The following is a 21,636-nucleotide window of genomic DNA, read 5'->3' on the forward strand; positions in this document are numbered from 1 at the left end:
TTCTCCAGAAGGAAGCACTCGTCTCCCTGCCTCGCAAGCTTCTTATCTGGTCTCCTAGCTTTTAGCCTCTTCTCCTCCACTGTCCCACTCATGGCTGTCCCCACCCTTTCTGGTGATAGGCCCTTTGTGGATTCATTTCTGTATCTAACATAGCATCAACTGTGTGCCAGGCGCTCTGCCAGAGGCTGGAGAAACACCAGGGAATGGAACTGGCATGGTCCCGACCTTCACAGAGTTTCTAGTCTAGCCTCTAGTGTAGAATGTAGGTAAAGGCCTCCACCCTTTCTTCAGAAGAAGTGTATCTCATCCACCCAATTTTGCTTACTATTCTAGACGTCTAGAGTCACCAACTCCCAGGACTCTGACAGGGGATGATGATCTTTCTAACATGGGCACATATCCGATCTTCATTCATTTACTTGACAGATCTTGAGTGCCTGCTATATGCCAGGTACAGCCCAGGCCTTGGGGCCCTTCCGACTCTTTTCTTCCTGGCCTCTAAGTCATTGCCCCGCTGTTCCCCAATACCTCAGTGCTCCCGATCTCTGCTCTTTCCTTTCATGACCCTGGACTTGGGCTCAGGCTGTTCCCTGTACTGGCAGCAGACGCCCCCCCTTCCCCCCCCCCTTCCCCCCCCCCCCCCCACACACACACACTGTCCCTGGAAAAGTTCTCCAAGGCCCAGCTTAAATGTCATAGCCTCTGGGACATCTTCTTGAGTCCTCCAGGCAGCTCTCGTCACCTCCTGTCATAATGCCTCAAACACAGTTCCATTGCATTGTTGGGGGGATGTCTCTCTTTCTAGCATGAGAGGGCTCCCCATACCCATCTCCCCTGCATGGCCTGGCAGAGGGTGACAGTAGGACTGGACAGGTCGCCCTTTGGGTTGACCTGGACTTTGAGCACTTCAGCATCCTGGTCAAGCCTCTGTTTCACCTAACAATTAGGTCAGCCAGTCAAGAAACAGGGCCTGGTCAGGCCTTCTCCTGGGTATCGGAGACCCCTGAGAGCCTGAAGTGTGCCCCTGTCCCCTTCTTGTCAGGGACCCATCCTAGCTGCTGCCTTTCTGAAATGCCCTAGCTCCACCCACCCTGCCCCTGGGCTCCCAAGCAGTGAGAGGGTGGAGTGAAGGAGTGGGCCATAATCGGGAACTTCTGATTCCGCGTTGTGACTCAGAGAGCTGCCACCTCCACTCACACTTCCCCTGGCATGGGGGCAGGGGCAGGGTCTCCTGGCTGACAGCATCCTCTTTCCTTCTGCCCACACTGCAGCTTGCTCTCTGGCCCCCTATCACACCTCTGCCCAGGCCACACTCTGTCTTGACATTGGTCTTGGCCTTGCAGAGACCCCCTCCCTGGCAGGTGCTATCTGCCTCAGGGGCTGCCGCAGGAGGTATCTCACCCAAGCCTTCCTGCGCCTGGAGAACACTGGCCCCCCAAGCCCTGGGCACCGGCCCTCCCCTGCAGAACCGGGCCTTCCCCTGCAGAACCATGAGTTCCCTTATTTATGAGGGGCAGGCTGGGACAGGCCCCTCAGGCAAGCAGAGGGAGGTAGGCGCTGGGGAAAATGTATGAGTAGAGGACGTGGCAGCCCAAATCCCATCCCTGCCAACAAAAGACTGGCTGAGAAAGGAAGGGAGGGGCATCCATCACAGGGGCAGGCCTGAGGCAAGGTGGCAAGGGGGCGCCAGGCCTGCCCGGGAGTGGGAGAGAGTCCTGAGTCCTAAGTCCTTGCAGCTAGGAGTGAGGAGAGAACCTAGTGTGTGTTATTCCTACCCCCCTCGTTCCTCAGGGCCAGGGAGACCCGCAGAGCCCGCCTTCAGCTCTTTCGAAAGCCTGGGGCCCACCTCCCTGGAACTGGCAATATCATCACGCAGCTGATACATGTAGGGGTCCTTCTTTTTGCCCCCTTGCCTCTTTCTGGTTTCTCAAAGGGGAGTGGCTCTCCCTGGGCCCCCCACTCCTTTCCCTGCTTTCCCCGCTTTCCCCAGATCTCACTTTCATGTGGAAGCTCTTCTTTCCTGTTTGAGCCTTAATCCCTCCAGACATCTGTGAGCCTGGCTCTGCCTTGTCCTGCTACATATGGTGTCACATAAGGAAGGTCCTTTGAGTTCAGCTGTGGGTGACAAGGAGGCTCGGGCTCTGGGTCTGCTCTGCCGTGACCCTGTGACCCTCAGGCGATCCCCCCTTTTGCTTGTCTAGTGTAGGGAAGATCTGGTGGCTGGGGAGCCTGGTCCTGAGGCAGCTGGGCTTCCTGGCATGTAATTAGGCTGAAGCCAGGAAGGAGATGCTGTCTTAGCCAGAGGGGCCTCCCAGGCTCTGTTTAATGAAGGAAACAAACTTGAATTGACAGAAGAGGGTTGTAGGCAGACACCAGGCCAAGGAGACACAGACTGGCTTGAGCTGGCAAAAATTGGGTGGGGTGGAAGGGTAGTGGGAGGGTCAGGCAGCTGTCACTGTAACATCAATAAGGATATTGCCATAGCAACAGGGCCTACCAATAAGACAACTTCACAAACCCTTGTTTGGGGAATCTTGGAGTGAGGACATCTGGGAAGAGGCCCACACCCAGAGGCAGAGGTGGAGCCCAGGAGACTGGTGCCCACAGCACATCCCTGGTAGAGATATGGGTCCGTTTGCCATCTCCTCCCCTGGGCCTGACCTCTCTACTCACCTCCCCTGTCCTTCCTCTTCGCCTTTTCTACATCCTGGGCTCCACCACTCCTCCAACCCACTACATATATTCTGTGAATCTAGTGTTTTGATTCAGGACTAAAAAGAGGAGGAGATTACAGCATGGAGAGAAATTTTAATGCTACTTCTTGTTTCTCCTTGGGGGCCAGCCTGGGGTCCCGGGCTTCATCTGGGGCTCCAGCCAGCCCCTGGAGAACACCGGGGCAAACCGAGCAGTGGGAGATGTGACCAGAACCTGCAGAGCCCAGGTTCCCTGGGGCAGGTGCAGAGAAACGCTGAGAAGGAAGGAGAGGTTGGCAGGGTCTTCAGAAAAGGGGAAAACCAGGGCCAGGTATCCTAGAGTCACACACAGCACTGGAGTCCCTGCCCAGGCCTGGCCCCATATCTCTCGGCATGCAGGGACTGGGTGCAGAGTCCTCCACAGAGGGGTCTACCCCAGTGTCAGGCTCCGGGAGAAAGCCCATGCCCTCATCAACTCCAGCATTGTCCACCTCTGCCTTTGCTTGCCATGTGCCCTTGGACAAGTCTAAAAGCCCCTCAGTTTTCCCATCTGTGCTGTCCTGTCCACCACCTCCAGATTAGCCAAATCAGGCCACAAGGACCGGATCTCTTATTCCCTAAGCTATTCAAGCTCCTGGCTCTCAGAAAGCACTCAGTAAACTTTTATTGAATGAATGAATGAATGAATGAATGAATGAAGTGAAAGCCCCCTTGGAGAGGCCATGGTGTGCCCCTTAGTGGCAGGGCTAATGTGAAGTTAGGGGAGAGCCACATGTTGGAGCTGGGAGACTGGGCATAGTTGCCATGGAAACCTGTCAGAACAGCCTCCCCCCCCTGTAGGTATCTGGGAATAGGCTTTGCATTTAGAGTGACAGGCTGCCACTTCCAAGGAATGGCTGAAGTAGCTGGTGATCCAGTGGCTGACCTGTTGGGGTTGGGAGAAAAGCACTGAGACTGGGAGAGGGGCATGTGACTTCCTAAGGGACCCTGATTTCCTCACCCAGAAAAATAGCTACAAATAAGGACCAGCCCTGGAAACATGGATGTGGAGATTCGTAGGATTAGAACATGTGTGTAGCCACTAGCCCTGCCCTATGCTCTCCTGGTGCCCAGGTTTCCTCCCAGCTCAAGGGACTCAGTGTTCCACCTGGACCTCAGACTCCACTTCCCATCCACACTTGCAGCCACTGTGGCTCTGCAGGGCGAGGTGACCTCTGGGTGACCGCTGGGGAGTCACAGCCAGCCTGGGCCCTGGCTCACGCCTCTCCCCCTCTTATTACCTCCCTAACCAGAAAGAACTCACGACTACAGTTCAACAAGGTGAAAGTGGAGGACGCAGGGGAGTACGTCTGCGAGGCTGAGAACATCCTGGGGAAGGACACAGTCAGAGGCCGGCTCTACGTCAACAGCGGTAGGTAGTCCGCCCACAGAGGGAGGGTTCCTATAGGGGTTCCAGTTGCCCCCCCAGCCCTGGGGAGGCCGGCACATGATCCATCTTGCACTTGACTCCCCTCCCTTCTGCTGCTGCCATATCAAGCACCGAGATCTGGGCCGATTCAGAGAAATGCAGTCGAAGCATAAATGTTTAGCTTTGTTATCGGGGCCTGGAAGAGCCGCCAGCTCTCATTTTAAATACCCTAAAAACTAAATATTTTGAAATCAAGAGGTGGGGGTGGGGGAAGGATATTTTTAGAAGGCAATTATGGCAGGCTGGGCTGCCAGGACCAGGCTCCGAGGAGAGGCAGGCCCAGGGTGTGTGCGTGCGCGAGCTGACTGCCTGGTGCCTGTTGCTTTGCTGGGCACGCGAGTGCAAGCAGCTGTCTCCACGGGGCCGTGGTGGGAGGCTTGGGTGCCTTTGACCCTGGGGACAGCCTCTGTTCAGGGATGGCAGGCCCCTGCCCTGCATGTCATTCTCTCCCTTGAAAACTTGTGAGGTCAGAAGCTCAAGATACCCTTAGCATCCCCTCTCCAGCTTGAGCATGGAGGCTGCCTCCTGCTGGGCTATCTGTCCTCTGGGGCCTTTGACTGAGGAAGCCACTGGAACTGCCTGTCCTCAGGCTGCACGCCTCTACTCTAGCACACCCCACAGAACTCTTCCTTCTTCCTGACACCCAGGCCTAGCATACCATTTGGCTCCCTGGTTATTTGGGACGGCTTCCCAGTCCTGTTCCTGTCACAGATTCTAATCCTGTATCTCTCCTCGCCTACCTGTATTTCCAACATATAGCCTTTCAGGACTCTAAACCCAGCATGGTCCAAAGAGAGCTCAGACATGGCTGCCTTGGGCCTGCCCTCAGAGGAAAACTTGGCGCAGACGCTCTCTGTCCCGTCTTGTGAGGGATCCCCTGTTCTCCCAGCCTCTCAGGCTCCTCCGTCTCCCTTGCCACTGTATCTAACAGATCCTGGTCAGGCTTCTTTCTGGACCTTTCTCACACCTGTCCCTTCTATTCCATCCCCACCTCAGGAGCAACCTCAGCCCAGGTTTTATCCCTCATCACCTGAACCAGAGCAAAGGCCTCTCGTGACGCTTTCATCCTGTCATGCACCCACCCTGAGGCCACAGAACAAATATTTTGTCACACAGCCCAGCTCTTGAGGGAAGCCCAAAGGATCTTCCCAGTCCTAACTGCAGCCTGTCCCTTGCATCCCATCATTATTTCTCCTCCCAGGTCATCTCTCCCAGGCAGCCTTCCTCCCTGACCACTCCCAGCCTGAGGCCCACTCCTGGGCCACTTCTTGGTCAACCATGGTCTTGTGTAGCTCTTGATTTCCAACCTTCGAAGGTTCTTCAACTCTCATAGAGTTGCTGAGCTTTCTCTGTGGGTATGACCTCCCCAGGGCAATTGCAAACCAGGAGTGGGGAGAGCGGGATGATGCCTTCTCCCCAGGAGTTTCAATAATAGCCACAATTGCTAAGAGCTGCTCTGCACCAGGCTCCCCATTGTCTCTTGAGCCCATACTCAAGGCCATGAAGTATTTTAATATATATTTTTATTGATTTCAGAGAGGAAGGGAAAGGGAGAAGGAAATAGAAACACCAATGATGAGAGAGAATCATTGATCGACTGCCTCTTGCATGCCCCACCCTGGAGATCAAGCCTGCAACCCAGGCATGTGCCCTGCCTGACCAGGAATCGAACCGTGGCCTTCTGGTTCATAGGCCAATGCTCAACCACTGAGCCACACCGACTGGGCTGAAGTATTTTATAAATTATAACACTGAAGCTCATAAAGGTTAAATATTCTTCCCAAAGTCAGACAGCTAGACCGTGCACTCCAGGAGGCTCTGTGGGGCTGTTTATTACTCTTGCCTCTGGGCCTAGCACAAGTGCCTGGTTTACAGCAGGCACCTGGGAAATATTATATAAAAGGGCTTAGAACCTGCCCCAAGTCCATTAACTAACTCCCACAAGCCCCAGCCTGGGCATGGTTGTACGGGAAGTACCTGGGCCCCCTGCTCCTCCCAACCTGTCCCAAGCTTGGGAAAATGGGACATCTGCTGCCTCAGCCAGAGTGGGCAGACATTCTCAGGCCCACTTTGGATTTTAGATTTCCTATTTCATTATTCAAGGCTTTCTTGGTTAGAGCTGAGAAGAACCCACCTAACTTAAAACTACGTGAAGGAATTTATTGGTTTATAAAACTGAGATGGCCAGAGGTAGGACAGGCCCCAGGCATGACAAGAACTCAGAGCAGGGGCAGGATGCTCTCTCACACCATGTTAGCCTCATTTTCTCCTACTGGAGAGCAGGTTTTTCCTTGTCTTGGGAATGGACGGGGAAGAGGAGGCCATGGCCTCAGACAGCTCCAGGTTTATATCATCCCCGCTCGCCACCCAGGGAAAAGGGATAGTTTGTCTCTGTGTCCATTCATACAATCACACAGGTGGATTCCGACGGCTCCCTGCTCAGGTGATGTGCCGGCTTAGCCCAGTCACCGTGCTCAGGGGGGTGAGGTGCCACCTGTGGTTGTATGATTGCCAGGCCTGTGAGTGTGTAGAGGGGGTATGGAGAGGCAGAGTACTATGAGCGTGCCCTGCTAGAACTACGGGAGGAGGGGCGGGCACTTCCGTAGAGGTGTGCTGTTAGCAGAGGAGGAAAGGGCTGCCATGCGAAAACCACAGGAGTGTCCTCTCTCCTGCACAAGGCTGGGGACCTAAGGCTCAGGACTGTTGTGAGATCCCTCAGATAAGCTGCAACTCCCCCTACACGCAAACTCCTGACATTCCTCAGCAGCCCATGTTCTGATCAGTTAGGGAACCGGACAGTGGAGCTTTAGGCTGTGCTCTGAGGACTTCCCACGTGGCTTCTTGCCTCTTGTCCTTGCAGCCTGGCCAGAGAGCAGCAGGGCAGAGTGACGGAAAGAATTCAGAGTGTTGGTCTCATCCCAGCTCTAAGGCGCAACCCAGGCCGAGTTACTCTACCTCCCTAGTCTTAGGGTTTCCCATCTGAGGCTCAGCTAGATGATCTCTAAGCCCTGCCCCTTTGCTCATGGAGAAACTTCTGGGATTCTGAGTTTGATATTGAGGCTGATATCCTATGCACTGTGCCGCCGCCGCCACCACCACCCCCCTAACCCCCAACCCCCCCCCCCCCCCCCCCCCCACACACACACACACACACCACTTCTTCTGTTGCTTTGTTCAGTCCAGGGCAGGAAAGATCCTGTTCTTGATGTGGGGAGGTGAATGAGGTCACTGAAGGGGACCGGAGGCCCCTGCTGGGACATTTACCCAAGCAGAGACACCCAGGCTCCCTGTTTTCCTGTGGAACTCAGAAGCAACCACACCCTGGGGAGGGGGGAGGGCGGGTAACGGGCCTCTGTGCCTGCCCCCCTCTGACTCATCCCAAGGTAGGTAGGATTGGCCCGCCCGGGCCCCAGGGAAGCCAGGGCTACTGGAGTGGGGAGGCCAGAAGAGGGCATGGGAGGGCTGGCAAGGAGCAGTGGCTGCTCAAGGAGCATCATGGTGGCTCTTTGCTACTGTAGCTCTGTTCCAGCGGCCCTCGATGCTCCTTCCCCTATCACAGAGCACCCTTCTTGCAGTCACAGCTCTGCCAGCTCATAAGAGGCACGTTCCTGAGTTGGCTGGGATAAGAAGGAGGAGACAAGGAGCTTGTGGTGCTTTTAACAAAAACAATCAGCTTGGTCCAATCCACTTCTGAATTAGAGAAGCCAGCTGCCTCATCCCCAGGTGAAAGAGAATTTGGGAATGTCCCAGGTGACTATACTAGTCCCAGATGTCAAACCTGCCTATCCTTCACCCAGATGGCAGGCAGGTTTGGCCTGAGGTGTCACAAGACCACGGAAGCCCTGGAGAGGCTTCTGGGCCTGTCCATTACCTGGAGGCTTAAAAAGGCTAACTTTAATCACATACACATGCATGCATGCACTCTGACTCATGCAGGCACACACACGCATGCACTTTCACACATTCAGCAAGGCCTTACTCAGCAAGACCCTGTTTTGAGCTCTGGGGAAGCAGTCTGGGCTTCTGACAAAGTTCCTTAAATGGCAGAAAGCTAAAACCTGAACTCAGTGTCTGCCTGTCCTAACATACCAAAGAGGAAGGATAGGCAGCTTTATCAATGGGAAAGGGGGCATTCTGGGTAAGTGGGAGGGCGCCTTGAGGGATGAAGAGGTTTCTCCATGAGGGAGGGAGAAACAGCTGCTGCAGCTGGCAGCAGGAAGAGCATCCATAGCATCTGCCCCCTCCTGACCCATTCTCTCTTCAGGGACCCGGTAAACTTACACCAAGAAACTAATGGCTAATGTGCCCAGGCATTTTTCTAAATCAAAATTTTTAGGTCTAATTGACATGCTATAAAATTCACCCTTTCTAAAGCATACAATTCAGTGGGTTTTCGTATATTCACAAAATTGTAAAACCATCACCACTAATTCCAAAACATTTTCATCACCTCCAAAAAATACCAAATACTCATTAGCAGTCGCTCCCCATTTATCCCTCCCCTTAGTACCTGGCAATCACTATTCTGCTTTGTGCCTCTATAGATTTACCTATTCTGGATATTTTATGTAAATAGAATCATACAATATACGACCTTTCATGACTAGTTTCTTCCACTTGATATGTTTTTAAGGTTCATCCACATCGTAGCACTTATCAGTACTTTACATTTTATAGCTGAATAGTGTTTCATGGTACGTACATATCACATTTTGTTTATCCACTTATCAGTGAGTTGTTGGGTCATTCAAGTTTGTTTTCACATTTGGGCTAGATCAGTGGTTCTCAACCTTCCTAATGCCGCGACCCTTTAATACAGTTCCTCATGTTGTGGTGACCCCCAATTTCATGGTTACAAATTGAACATAATTAAAGTATAGTGATTAATCACAGAAACAATATGTAATTATATATGTGTTTTCCGATGGTCTGAGGCGACCTTTGTGAAAGGGGTCACGACCCACAGGTTGAGAACCGCTGGGCTATATGAATAATGCTGCTATATCATTTGTGTATAAGTCTTTGTGAGGACATATATTTTCAATTCTCTTGGGTATATACCTAGGAGTAGAATTTCTGGGCCACATGATAACCCTCTGTTTAATTTTTTTGAGGAACCACCAGACTGTGTTCCAAAGTGGCAGTACCATTTTATATTCCCACCAGCAATGCATGACGGTTTGAATTTCTCCTCGTCTTCACCACCACTTGTTATTATCCATCTCTTGTATTGTAGCCATCCAAGTGAGGGTGAAGTGGTATCTCACTGTGGTTTTGATTTTCTTTTCCCTGATGACCCCCCGGGAATATTTGCATTTAACAGGAAACAATGTTTTGATCTACAGAAAAGCTATGTCCCCATCAGCCAAGGTTCAGTGATAAATGAGATAAACAGGGCCCCTGCCCAAAGGGAGATTACATTCTAGTGGAGGGGAGGGGCTAAGCTTCAAACAGCTAGTAATTGCACAACTAGTCCTTCAATTATGTTAGAATGAGCACTACAAGTACAGATATACAAAGCTACGAGAAAAGTAAGGAGGAGCCTGAGCAGCCTCTCTGAGATACTGATTTGTGTGTGTGTGTGTGTGTGTGTGTGTGTGTGTGACTTAAAACTACATTTATTATCTTTCGGTTTTTGTAGTTCAGACATAGCTTAGCTGATTCCTGCAGCTCAGAGCCCCTCACAAAATTTCAATCAGGGCCTCTGGGCTCAACCTGGGTGTTTGGGGTGGGGATCAGGGAGTCAGGATCCACGTATAAACTCACTCATATGGCTATTGGCAAGCCTCAGGTCTTCACACTCAGTTGACAAGAGATGAGATACTAATATTTTGAAAGTCCTGGACAGGAAGGCACCTGGCTTGTTAGAGGAGTTGGACTAAGCCAGTGTAGTCTGCATATCCTGCAAGAGAGGAATAGGACACGAAGCAGGAGAGGTGGGAAGGCCCAGATTGGACCTGGGAAAAGTTGAGGGACTCTATTCTGAGTGCAAATGGAAGCCATAGGTAGATTTTGATAATGGAAATGATTGATCAATATTCTAAAATCCAGTTTGGCCCTAGCCCAGCCGTAGGCAAACTACGGCCCTCGGGCCGGATCCAGCCCGTTTGAAATGAATAAAACTAAAAAAAAAAAAAAAAAGACCGTACCTTTTATGTAATGATGTTTACTTTGAATTTATATTAGTTCACACAAACACTCCATCCATGCTTTTGTTCCGGCCTCCGGTCCAGTTTAAGAACCCATTGTGGCCCTCGAGTCAAAAAGTTTGCCCACCCCTGTGGGCCTAGCCAATTTGGCTCAGTGGATAGAGTGCCAACCTCTGGACTGAAGGGTCCTGGGTTCGATCTTGGTCAAGAGCATGTATCTTGGTTGCAGGCTTGATCCCTGCCCTGGTCAGCAAGTGTGGGAGGCAACCAATCAATGCGTCTCTCTCACATCGATGTGTTTCTCCCCCTCCCTTCCACTCTCTCTAAAAATCAGTGGAAAAATATCCTTGGGTGAGGATTAACTAAAAATTAAAAATAAATAAAAACCACTTTGGCAGCTACGACGAGAAATGGTTAGAGATGAAGGCAAGAGTGAGGGCAGAGAGACCAGTGAGGAGGCTATGATAGTCGTGCACAGAAGAGACCATGCGACCAGGACTTGGGGAGGCAGGAGTGAGACATGGATAGACTCGTGCAGAGGTAGAAAGGCAGCCCTTGGTGACAGACAGCTGGGGAAAATAAAGGAGGAAGAGAACCAAAGATACCCTCTAGGTAATGGGTTTGTTCCCTGCAGTCACTGGCTGGGCAGATGACTGGCAGCTGAGTTTGGGATGGCTAGGGGCCATCCCAGTGGAGGTGTCAAGGGAGTAGCCAGACTCTGCAGCTTGGAGTCCGTATGTCATCTTCACTTCCCCAAACACAGGAGAACACAGTGACGAGGGAGTAGGGATGTGTTGCCTTGAGGACCTACAGAGTTGCACTGCAATGACTTAGGAAGGCCCTGCCATCCCTGGGAGGGGGGGGGGGGGGGCGGCTGGCAGGGAGGGGGAAGCTCGAGGTACTTCTTTCTGAGATAGAAAGGCCTACGTCACTTCCCCACACACACACTGTGACTGGCTCCCCCATTGGCCTCCCCTTTTGCCTTTCTAGTCCCCATGACAACACAGTTCTGGCAGCCCAGGCCAGGGCATCCCCGGTGGGACCCTGGCTTCCTTCAGGAGTTGTCCTCTACCTCCCAAGGCCTCGATGAGCACAGACAGGCATGTGGACAGACCCAAGTGTGCAGTTATGGTCCCTGCCACCCTCCTCGCTGCCCTCTGCTGCTCACTCAGCACAGCAACAGGCAGGCTTTCCCGCCCGTGACTGTGGTGGAAGCCAAGCTGGGCCTGGCAGGTTCAGGACAAGATTTCTCCGGCTTGGCCAAGACTCACAGAGGACGCAGGCCTGTGGTCCACATCGGGTTTGCATCCATCTGCTTATGTCAAGTCTTGTACTGACGTGTTCTTCCACAAGGGACTGTGGCTGGCTAGAATGCTCAGCCAGGCGTCGGGAGTTTTAGATCCTTGTCACAGCACACACTGTGACTCTGAACAGGCACTTCCCTGCTCTTTCCTCACTCCCCCTTGGCAGTGTAACCAAAGGACAGGACAACCTCTAGGGTCATTCCAAGCAACAGGATTTTATCATTCACAGGCGTGGTCACCTCAGCTGTTTCTCTTCTCTGTCCCTTTCTCAGTTCCCTGGGTCTCACTGACCCAGAAATGAGGCAGAGACCAGCAGGAGGCCTCCTCTTCCAGCCAGCATGTGGCTCCCAGCTGGGCCTGGAGTGTATGTAGGCAGGAGCCCTGGGCAGGGTGGGGCTCAGGATGCCAGACCAGCAGCAGGCACGATGTGGAGGGGAAGGTGGGAGCTGGCCCTGCCCGCTGGGTTTTATCAGCGAGCTCTTCAGACATATACAGAGGCAAGGCTGTGTATACACTCCCAGTCCCCGTGCTCCATCTGTCTCCCCGCATGTCTAAACAGTGAGGGCGCCAAGTGCCTGCTCTCTACCTCCTCCTCCTCTCGCCCCCATTACTGCGGGAGGTGGTAGACACTCAATACCCCTGAGGAGACAGGACCAGCCAAGGTAAGAAGGTTCGCCTCAGTCAGGAGTTCGCTGCTGGGTGAGTGAGAGGTCCTCAGAGCCCCAGAGTCTGGGGGGCCCAGGGGGGGCCCCGGGGTCACGGGGGGCAGGAACCAGTTTCTGGCTGCCCAATCTGGATACAAAGCCTAGGCCCTAGGGGGTTAGCTTACAGATGAAAACTGACATTTGGGGCAAGAATTTTCACTTGAAATCAGCTTTCTGGATGCCATCCAGTGGGGAAGCAGAATTTTTGTTATGTTCACTTATCAAAAGAAGCTGATCAATCAGATGTGCAGTCGGAGTCAGCAGCCCTAAAACCCATCTTGCTCTCCCCTAGTGTTCACCTCCCAGCTGTTCCCAGCCCTCTCCCAGCCTGTCTCCTCTCCAGCAACCTGAGGCTCCTCCAGAGGCAACAGCTAACGCCGTGGGGAAGGAGGGGGCTACCTGGCGAGGGCGGATGCAAAGAAGACCCTGGATGCTCATGGAGATGGGCACAGTGGCCTTTATGACATTCATGGGAGGCTTGTCTCCTCACCCCCGCCAAGGCGGAAGAAATGGAAGCAAGGGTTCTCCCCACATCTCCTTCGATCTTAGAACCTGACAGTGTCCAAAAGGCACCGTTCCCCTCAAAGCATAGCTTCCTTCCAGCCACTATGGGAGCCCAAGCAGTGCATGTGGATATGGATGTCCCCTCCCTGTGACTCTGTCCCCCACAGAACACGTGGTGTCTCATCTGTCTGCAGTGGCGCCCCCAGGAAGACAGGCAGGGAGGGGGCTGAGGGAACAGTCTTTGCTGGCCTCTCACCACCTCCACACACAGAAAACCTCCCAGGCCTTTGGAAGTTTGCCCAGAGCAGCGGTGCAGGGTGGTGCTGGGCAGATGGTCAGAGCTCATGGTGGCCTCCCCTTTGCTTTGTTGGTGACTGAGAGGGACCACCAGACCTTCCCTGCCCAGCCATTCCTGCTGTCTCTGAGCTTCGAGCATTGAGATGGGCAATGCAGGCGGTGGTTCCTGGGGCCCAGAGGTGGTCTCAGTGGGTCACTGGCATATGTCTCTCATACCTCCAGTGAGCACCACTCTGTCATCCTGGTCGGGGCACGCCCGGAAGTGCAACGAGACAGCCAAGTCCTATTGTGTCAATGGAGGCGTCTGCTACTACATCGAGGGCATCAACCAGCTCTCCTGCAAGTAAGTGACCAGTGGGGGCGGGCGTGAGGGCAAAACAGGGTAAGGCAGGCTGGGGCAGAAGTGGAGGGCTCTAGGAAAAGTGCGCTTCAAGCCACTAACAATGGGCCCCAAGGAGTGTAGACAGGGATGTGTGCCCCCTTTCCTGGAATCCAGGGAGATGTAGGCGCTAAAGGGCTCAGGGCTTCTCCAGGCCCAGTTTCCCAGGCCCCTACCCACTCATCTCCTGATGTCCACCCCTTCACCACCTTTCAGGAAGATGGGGAGGCCAGTCTGTGACCTGGGCATTGGGCTCGTTCTCTCTCTCTCTCTCTCTCTCTCTCTCTCTCTCTCTCTCCCTCTCTCCCCTCCCCATTGCTCAGCAACTCTCCAAACTTTGTTCTGATAAACATTCCCTGGGGGGGGGGGGGCGGGCGGGGGGTTCCCCAGCAGTGAGGAGCCTGGCAAGGCCAGGCAGAGTGTGAGTCCCAGAGCCCTTGGGGGAGAAGAGGGCTCTGTCCCCAGTGCTCACCTCAGGACCTGGCTACTCTCCCTGCCTGGCAGGACCCCACTATCCAAATATGCCCTGGGTGCTGCCTGGCCCTAGTCCCTCTCTATGGGATGAAGGGACTCCAGTGGGGACACCACTCTTGGTGTGACCCAATGGGGGAGGTCAGGGTTGAAGAGCTCAAGCTGGGCCTTCTGTGCCTCCCCAAGGTCAGAGTTCCTCTCCAGCCGGCAGGGCTGCCTCAGGAGGACTCCCAGGAGCTTAGAACCACCTGTTCCACTTACACACAGGGCAGAGGGAATGGGCATCAGAGAGGGCTTGTTCAGGCCCAGCCAGACCTTCTGAGCAGCTGGATCCACAGCGCCCCCTTGATGGGTTCTCTGGCAGGTGCAAGAGGAGGAGGAGGAAACAGAAGAGGAGGAGAAGGAGGAGTGGCTGGTGAGGGTAGCACAGGTTCTGGCTGGATCCTCAGGAGTGGGAGGGAGGTCTAGTTACAACTTTGGGTTTTCAAAGCAGCCCAAGGCTAGGGTCTGGCAAGGTGCCAAAGCTGCCCCATTCCCATGGCATCTGGGCAAAGGCCACCAGAGTATCGATGGAGATTCAGAGAGAGACATTTGCCCTCCCCACAGACAAGTCAGATTCAGCATTCCTCAGCTCTCCTGTTCTCCCGCCTGGCTACAGCCCTAGCCCGGGACTTTCAAAGACCACCCCACCACACAAAGGGAGAACAGAGGGTCTATGCCTCCTTCACACTCTCCCTCAGGGCCGGGCCAGCTTGGCCTGGGCTGCCAGGCAGATCTGTGCCTCTCACCCCAGCTGGCCTCCTTTGCTGGCTTCCTTCCTCGTTCCACCCTTACCTACTGCCATCCCCTTCCCGTCTCCCCGACCCTGAATCTTAGGGGACAGTCCCAATGGCAACAGCAGGTCCCCCAGGGAAGTTCCAAGCCCAGACTCAGCCCCTCATCCTTTCCCTCACTCTGCCTCTAGGAGGCTGCCACATTACTTCTGGAGACACTGGGGAGCATTCTAGCCTTGATGATGCTCTGAGCTCTTGGGAATAGACCTATAGAAGTCCAGAGGGTTCTGGAAAACTTCCCAGAAACAGCCTCGTCTTGTGCCCTCCTTGCTTACCACCCTCCAATACACACACACCAGTCTTCTCTTTCTTAGCCCATTGGACCCTAGAATCTTGAAGGGATCCAGCAAAGGCACTGAAGTCAGCCCTGGCTCCAGGTAGGGAAGGTTTCAGCCCCCCAGGGCAGGTGCTGGGGCTGAGGAGGGCTTTGGGGCCCAGTACTCCGGTGCTAGAGAGTTTAGTGTGGGAAGGAGAAGGATGAGCTAATGGGTTCCCAGAGGGTCCTGCCATCAAGGCTGTACCCTTTAGACCCTCTGGGTCCCACCCAGCTCCATCTGAGAGGAATAGAGGGCAGGAGCCTGAGCCATTGTGAAGATAATGTCCTGCTTCCCCTCCCCACCAGGGCACTGGGGTCACTGCTTAGCACTTGAACTTGGTACCCAGAATCACCACCTCCCCATCTCAACCTGCCCTGGAACCCACTTCCCTGACTCCCTGAGCCCTCAAGGGAGAGGGGCATCCCTGGCGGGGATTTCGGCCAGGAAAGCAGGTCCTCAGAGCTGTGCTGGAGAAGGACAGGGGGGAGGGGGCCGGGCAGAGCCCAGAGGCCATTCTGGGGGTGGGTAGGCCGGGAGGGAAGGGGGGCAGGCCTCTTGGGGTTCCTGATGACACCTGAATGGAATAAAAAGGAGAGAACTCAGGAAATGGGACTCACGTCTTACCATTTGTGCTGTTTGTTTACTTTTTATTTTGATTTTTTTGCATTTCCGCTTAGCTTGGATAATGAAACTAGACTGGTCAGTTTCATTCCAGTTTCTATAAAAATCAGTTTTCCTTCCTGGTTTTCTGACACTTGTTGTTGTGTATTGGTTCAGAGCCCTGCAGGGAGTGTTGGAAAGCAGGCACACTCCGCCCCTCCTGTTTTTGTGGAATTCAGAGCCAAAAGAAACAGTGTCCCTGATACTGAATTTTGTTTTCAAAAAGAAAACATAGGGGGATTGGAAAATGGGGGGTCCAAATCAAGGGGACTGTCTCCTGTCTGGGCCAGACAGGGGCCTCTGCACTTCCTCTTGCTGCTTTCTCCTCTTCTCTTCGTGTTTTGTAGAGCACGGTTGGTGCGTGACTCTTGGGGACTGGTTCAGGGGATGATGACAGAACAAGACTCTCTTTCCAGCCCTGTGCACATACCAGCGGCATGCCTCCCTTTCCCATCAGCTCATCCCCCATTCCTTCTGCTCCCCCACCCCATTTCCAGGTGATTTCCCCCATCCCATACCCATGTGCCTGCTCATCCTCTCCACATCACCACCCCACCCCTCATGAGGCCAGAGCCCCTTTCCTCCCTCCCTCCAGTGCCGGGGCACACCCTCATCCTTCATCCTCCCCCTCCCCTGGGTGAGGGCAGCACACATGGCATTATCCCCAGGCTACCAAAAGGAGAAACTGAGGCCAGGGAGCTGGGGTGGGAAAACAGGGAGGCAGTGTTCCAACCTCTCTGTTACCCCAGATATAGCCCGAGGGCTCTCCTCTCTGCCCCTCTCTCACCCCTGCTCTTCTCCAGTCCTGGGCACAGACCTTCCCATAGTCATAGCAGATGATTTGGGAGGAAGGGCTGGGAAGGCTGCTACCTGCCATTCCTTCTAATCTGTCCCCTGTGCTTCTGTGCTAGGTCAGTCCCTGTTGGAGTGGGAACTACTAGTTAGCCACTCGCACTGAGTTCAGACCCCTCCTGGGTGATAGGCTACAATAGCTGGACCATGCTACCTGGTCTTGGGTGCAGGGTAGAAAGGCTATAGGCTCAGTCCCAGAACCTTCTCTAGGGAAACCCAGCCTCCTAAATATAGTTCACCCTCAATAAGCAAGGCTAAAGAGAACAGAAGTGTCCAGGAGCCCACCCACGCCCCACCAAGGAGCCAGTGCCCAAAGAATAGCATGGGTGTCAGTCCTCCCCACCCCTGCGCTGTGCCCATCCCCCCACTGCCAGTGGGGAAAACACTTTCCCAGGGCAGGAAGGTTAGGACCATAACCTTTGCACAACTCTGGGGGCCTGTTCATGCTATAGACCATGTCCACGGCACCACCTTGAGTTGTGCAACTCAGTGGCCACAAAAGATATGAGGATACAGTTGGGTTAGTCCAGGCTGAGTGTGGGATCAGGGACACAGGGATGTGCTGTTATCATTGGTCTCCAAGAGCATCCCAGGGACAGCATCCCTGGTGCAATAATGCCAAATTCTCCCAGTATTGGGAATAATGTCCCCTTTGCTTCTTCCTGCCCCTGCACCCCTCCTCCCCCATTATCTCTCTAACACACACACAGGTTTTCCCTGTCTCCAGGAGCCAGGCTAATCTCAGACACTGGACACAAACATATCTCTTTCTTGTTCCTTTGCGAATTCCAAGAGTCATTTGGGCAAGTTCCCCCAAAGGTGCTGCTGCTTGAAAAATCACTACTCCCCCTTGAGTCCCCATCCCAAGTGGACATCAGTTTCTGAGAGCTGAGGAAGAAGAGCTGAGCCTGACGGGAGCTGGTTGGGAAGCCATAGCCTTAGCCTTAGCCAAGACCTCCATTTGCCTGGGCTGGAATGGTTGAGGATGAGAGCCAGGGATCAGAGAAGGAGGTATTGACAAGGTGGCAGCCTGCTCCTCTAAGCCACCCTGTCCAACGGGATGAGTGTACATCAGTTTCACTTACAGCCCCTCCCACTTTCTCCAGACACACTTTCCAGCCATTCACCACCGCCCATTGGCCAGGTATACCTGCACACACACTGTCACCACTGCAGGGACCAGCCTCCTGCCTCCCAGAGGGAGATGATGTCAGGGCCCAGAGAAACTCTGCTACCTGCTCACCATCCACTCCCAATCCTCCAGGCTAGATTGAGGGCCACAGGGTTTTCATGAGTGTCTATCACAGCCAATGGCCACAACCTCCTATAAGCTTAAGAGGCTACTGATGATTTGTATACACTAGAATGCTAAGAGGTAGAGTACACTCACCTCTTGATTAATGTTGAACAGTGACCTATTATTGAGGAGACACTGGTAATGGGCTGACCTAATTTCCTAAGGAAGAAGAGGCGAGACAGCATACCCATCTCTGAGTAGGATTTGAGGGTTAGTCTGGCCCTGTCTGTAAGCCTCCCTGAGGTATCTGAGAGTACAGGGCTGGACATCTCTCCCAGAAATCTGCAAGACAGGGACTCACTTGAGGGGAGAGTGGCAGCCAAAGAGCAGAAGGAAGTATACCTGGGCAGAAGAGCAAGGCCAGGGAGCTGGGAGTGGGTGGTGCTCTGCAGCTATAGAGGAGGCAACATGGGAGAATGAGCACCCACCAGAGCCAAGTAAGGATGGAGGAGCAGGTCACGGGGAAAGGCAGGTGTGCCTGGCAGCCAGTAGGCTCCTGATGTGGAACAGGCTTCAGGGTCCCCAGGGAGCCTACGCCAGCTCCCATCATAGTACTTGCCACCTGAGGCCAGATGCCCTGCCCCGGGCCTTGGCAGGCCAGCTTTGGGATGCTGGTAATTCTGGCTCTTCTCTAGCCTCACCTGTTCCCCAGTAAGCTTCCCCATGGATACTACTCTAGGGCAGCCTTCCCCAAACAGGGTTACAAGGATTCCTCAAAAAAAAAGACTTCGATGGTCAAATAAATTTGGGACATAAATACTGGAAAATTCAGTTCTTTCCTCCTACAAAACTTTTCATAGCCTTTCCTATGCCGGCGTACACTGCAGCTCTACAAGGAAGCCTGGGAAGGGATTTCCTAAACTTATTTGGCCATAGAACCCTCTTCAAGAGAAAAGATGAGGTACCTCCAAGGCCCCTTTTGTCATGAGTACACAGTCTGGGAATAGCATTCTGGGGTTCTCTGAGCTTTCTGGAGCTGTTTCATGGATGAGAAAACCTGCCCAGAGCTCTGGAGAGAACCCTTTGGTAGGGCCTAGAAGAAATGGCTCCCAACTCGGTATTCCAGAGAACTCCCAGCACCCTGCCTGCTGACTGCCTGGCACCAAGGGGCTGCAGTTCTGGCTTCTTGGGGCCCAGGCAGGGCAGAAGGGAAGTCTCAAGGACCATTAGGACAATTAGGCAGTAAGTTCCCAGTTTCCCCACCCTGCTTCCCTGTATCATCCTCCTCCCCGCCCCCTCCCCTCCCCACCACCTACGGAGCCACATCTAGTAGAGAGATTTGGAAGGAGATTTCCGAGCCCTCCACCCAGCCCCGACTCCAGCCCCTTTTGCGATAAGTGTGCCCCAGCGCCCAACGTGGTTTTCTCATTCATCACTGTGCACTTTGATTTCTAACCTGAGCCTCGCGGATGATGCCAGTTTGTTCTGTGATTTTTCCCCTTTTCCTTCTCCAGATGTCCAAACGGATTCTTCGGACAGAGATGTTTGGAGAAACTGCCTTTGCGATTGTACATGCCAGATCCTAAGCAAAGTATGTTTGAAGATACAAACACGAGTCCCTGCTCCTTAGAAAGCTTCCGGGTGCAGTCCCCCCCACCCCCTGACGTAGGGCGTAGGGCCAGGGGTGTTGGTTGTTTTGATCTTTGGCTGTTTTGTTTTGTTTCTCTTTTCTTTTCTGTATTTTGGTTTGTTAGTTCTTTTTGTTTTGTTTTGTTTTGCTTTGTTTTTCATTTTTGGCCTAATCCTTGGGTTTAAAGTTCAGGGCTACAGGTAAGGGGCATAGTGGCAAGGCCAGTACAAATGGTAACGTTGGCAAGGAACCCAGCTGGCATGGGCAGGAGCCGTGCCAAGGTGTTGCGATGCCTGTGTCTTGCTATCCTGGCTCTCTCTTTCTGGTTTTCTTTCTTTTGGTAGGTGTCCTGTGGGATACACCGGGGACAGGTGTCAGCAGTTCGCAATGGTCAACTTCTCCAGTATGTCTCTTTCTTCTATTTCTTTTCTTCCCTGGTGACTGACAGTCTCCCCCTGTGGGAGGGGTGGGGCCTTGCTGAGCAAGACTAGGGGAGGACACAGGGGTGCCCTGGGCTCCTCTCAGTCTTCAGTGCTCACGAGAAGCCTGTGCGGAGGGGACCCATACACCCCGGCCACCCCACCTCTATATCGCTGTCCTGCCTGGGTGCAGTAATGCCAAATTCTCCCTGCAGCTGGCCGAGCCCCGCTCAGGCCTCCTCACTGCTTCTGAGGTGAGGCAGCCTGGCCAGCTTAGGAAGAAGCATTTGCAGAGCCCTCACCTGCTTCTGAAGGCCTGTTTGAGGAGGTCAGGCTGCCTATGGGGCCGCGCAGTGAGTGTGTGCACGTGTGTGCTGGTGTGCTTGACAGAAGCGAGTCCTCGGAAAGCCTGTCTCCAGGTCAAGCCAAAGTTGGTTTGGGTTTGGTTTTTGGTGATGGGGGTGTGGAGAAGGGGGTGTTGAGGGAGAACAGGTCCCATGGCAATAATTTCCATGTTAACCAGAGACTGGAGACATTTCCGTGGCTATGGGATGGGGTGGGCCGTTGAAGCGGATGCTAAAAGATAGAAGGGCTGAGGAATCGAGAGGAAACTAGCATCTCCCTCCAGGCCCTACCTGGTCTGAGTCCCCATCCAGGTGTTCATTCCTTTCCATTCTTCCACTTCTGAGGTTGGAGCTTCCTGGTGTACATGGTTTGCTGGGGTGGGGGCGGAGGGGGGCGGGCGGGATGTCAGCCCTGTGGCTTAAGGATGAGGCCATAATTGTGGTTTTATTTGGAGCTGGGAGCAGTTCCCTTCAAGTACCACCAGGTGGAGGTGAAGCAGAGCAAAAAGCCACAGGCTGGCCATGGACTCTGTGTTTGGGGTCCGGCGGTCTGTTGGCCTGCAAGCAGGACATCCTCCTAGTACATAGGCCCCTGCTTGCCCCCCTCCTCTCCAGGGAGGACAGCGGGGTCCTAGGAGGACTTAGGAACCACAGTGATGGGCCTGGACATGGGCAGCTAAAGTTCAAGAGGCTGAGGGAAGGACCCAGGAGGTTATTGAGGTAGCCTTTGGAAAAAGGGGGTTTGGGTCCTCAGGCCACAGCACAGAAGCCTGGAATATGCTACCCTCTCCCTCCCCTTCTAGGAGCCTGGAAGCCAAGTCTTGGTGAGGAAAGTAGAGGCCCCAGGGAGGTAAGGGCTGGTCGGCCCAGATGGTCAGCTATCTTAATAGCGTGTGGGAGGCAGCACTCTCTCCAAGCTCCTCCTGTTGGAGGTCAGGGAGGAAGGCCATGGGGATAAAAGCAGAGCCTGTGGGCAGGGCATGTGGCCCAACAGAATTCTCGAGAGCCCGAGCTCCAGGAAGAATTGCAGAGTCAGATCCAGCCCATTGGAGGGCCTTAGGGTGGGGGGTGGGGACCTCGGGATGGGGCAGAGCAGCCAGGCGGGGGCTGAGCACCATGGGAGAGAGGCAGTAAGGCCTATTCCTTGTCACCTTTAGGTCCAGAGCCTCCCTGGCTTATGGACTGTTCTGGACAGGGAGTCCCAGCCCATCGTGAATCAGAGCAGCAGAGCCTCCGGAACTCGGCCACTGGCCAAGCTTCTCTGCCAGCTGGGCTGCTTCAGCTTTCAGCTCAGATCTGCTGGGAGGGTCAGCAAGGCCCCAGGAGCTCAGAAAAGAGCCTGGAAAGGCAGCGCCAGGCCTTCCTGCCTAGTGTT

General features: G+C 53.9%; 1 protein-coding gene across 3 annotated transcripts in view; it reads left to right on the forward strand.

Annotated features, from left to right (window-relative positions):
• The window catches only part of NRG2 (neuregulin 2), a 178,767-nt gene that overhangs the window by 142,675 nt on the left and 14,456 nt on the right, over positions 1 to 21,636 (forward strand). For 2 of the 3 annotated variants that reach the window (XM_070414847.1, XM_070414849.1), the window contains exons 3-5: positions 3,986 to 4,104; positions 13,342 to 13,462; positions 19,843 to 19,901. In XM_070414847.1, the coding sequence (XP_070270948.1) occupies positions 3,986 to 4,104; positions 13,342 to 13,462; positions 19,843 to 19,901 (299 nt within the window). Of the gene's footprint in view, positions 1 to 3,985; positions 4,105 to 13,341; positions 13,463 to 19,382; positions 19,460 to 19,842; positions 19,902 to 21,636 lie in introns of all 3 variants that reach the window. The other variant, XM_070414848.1, reaches the window with a different exon arrangement.

The sequence above is a fragment of the Myotis yumanensis genome, unplaced genomic scaffold (assembly GCF_028538775.1).
Source record: "Myotis yumanensis isolate MYYU_CA2020_CCGP unplaced genomic scaffold, mMyoYum1.0.hap1 SCAF_5, whole genome shotgun sequence".
NCBI classification, from domain to species: Eukaryota; Metazoa; Chordata; class Mammalia; order Chiroptera; family Vespertilionidae; genus Myotis; species Myotis yumanensis.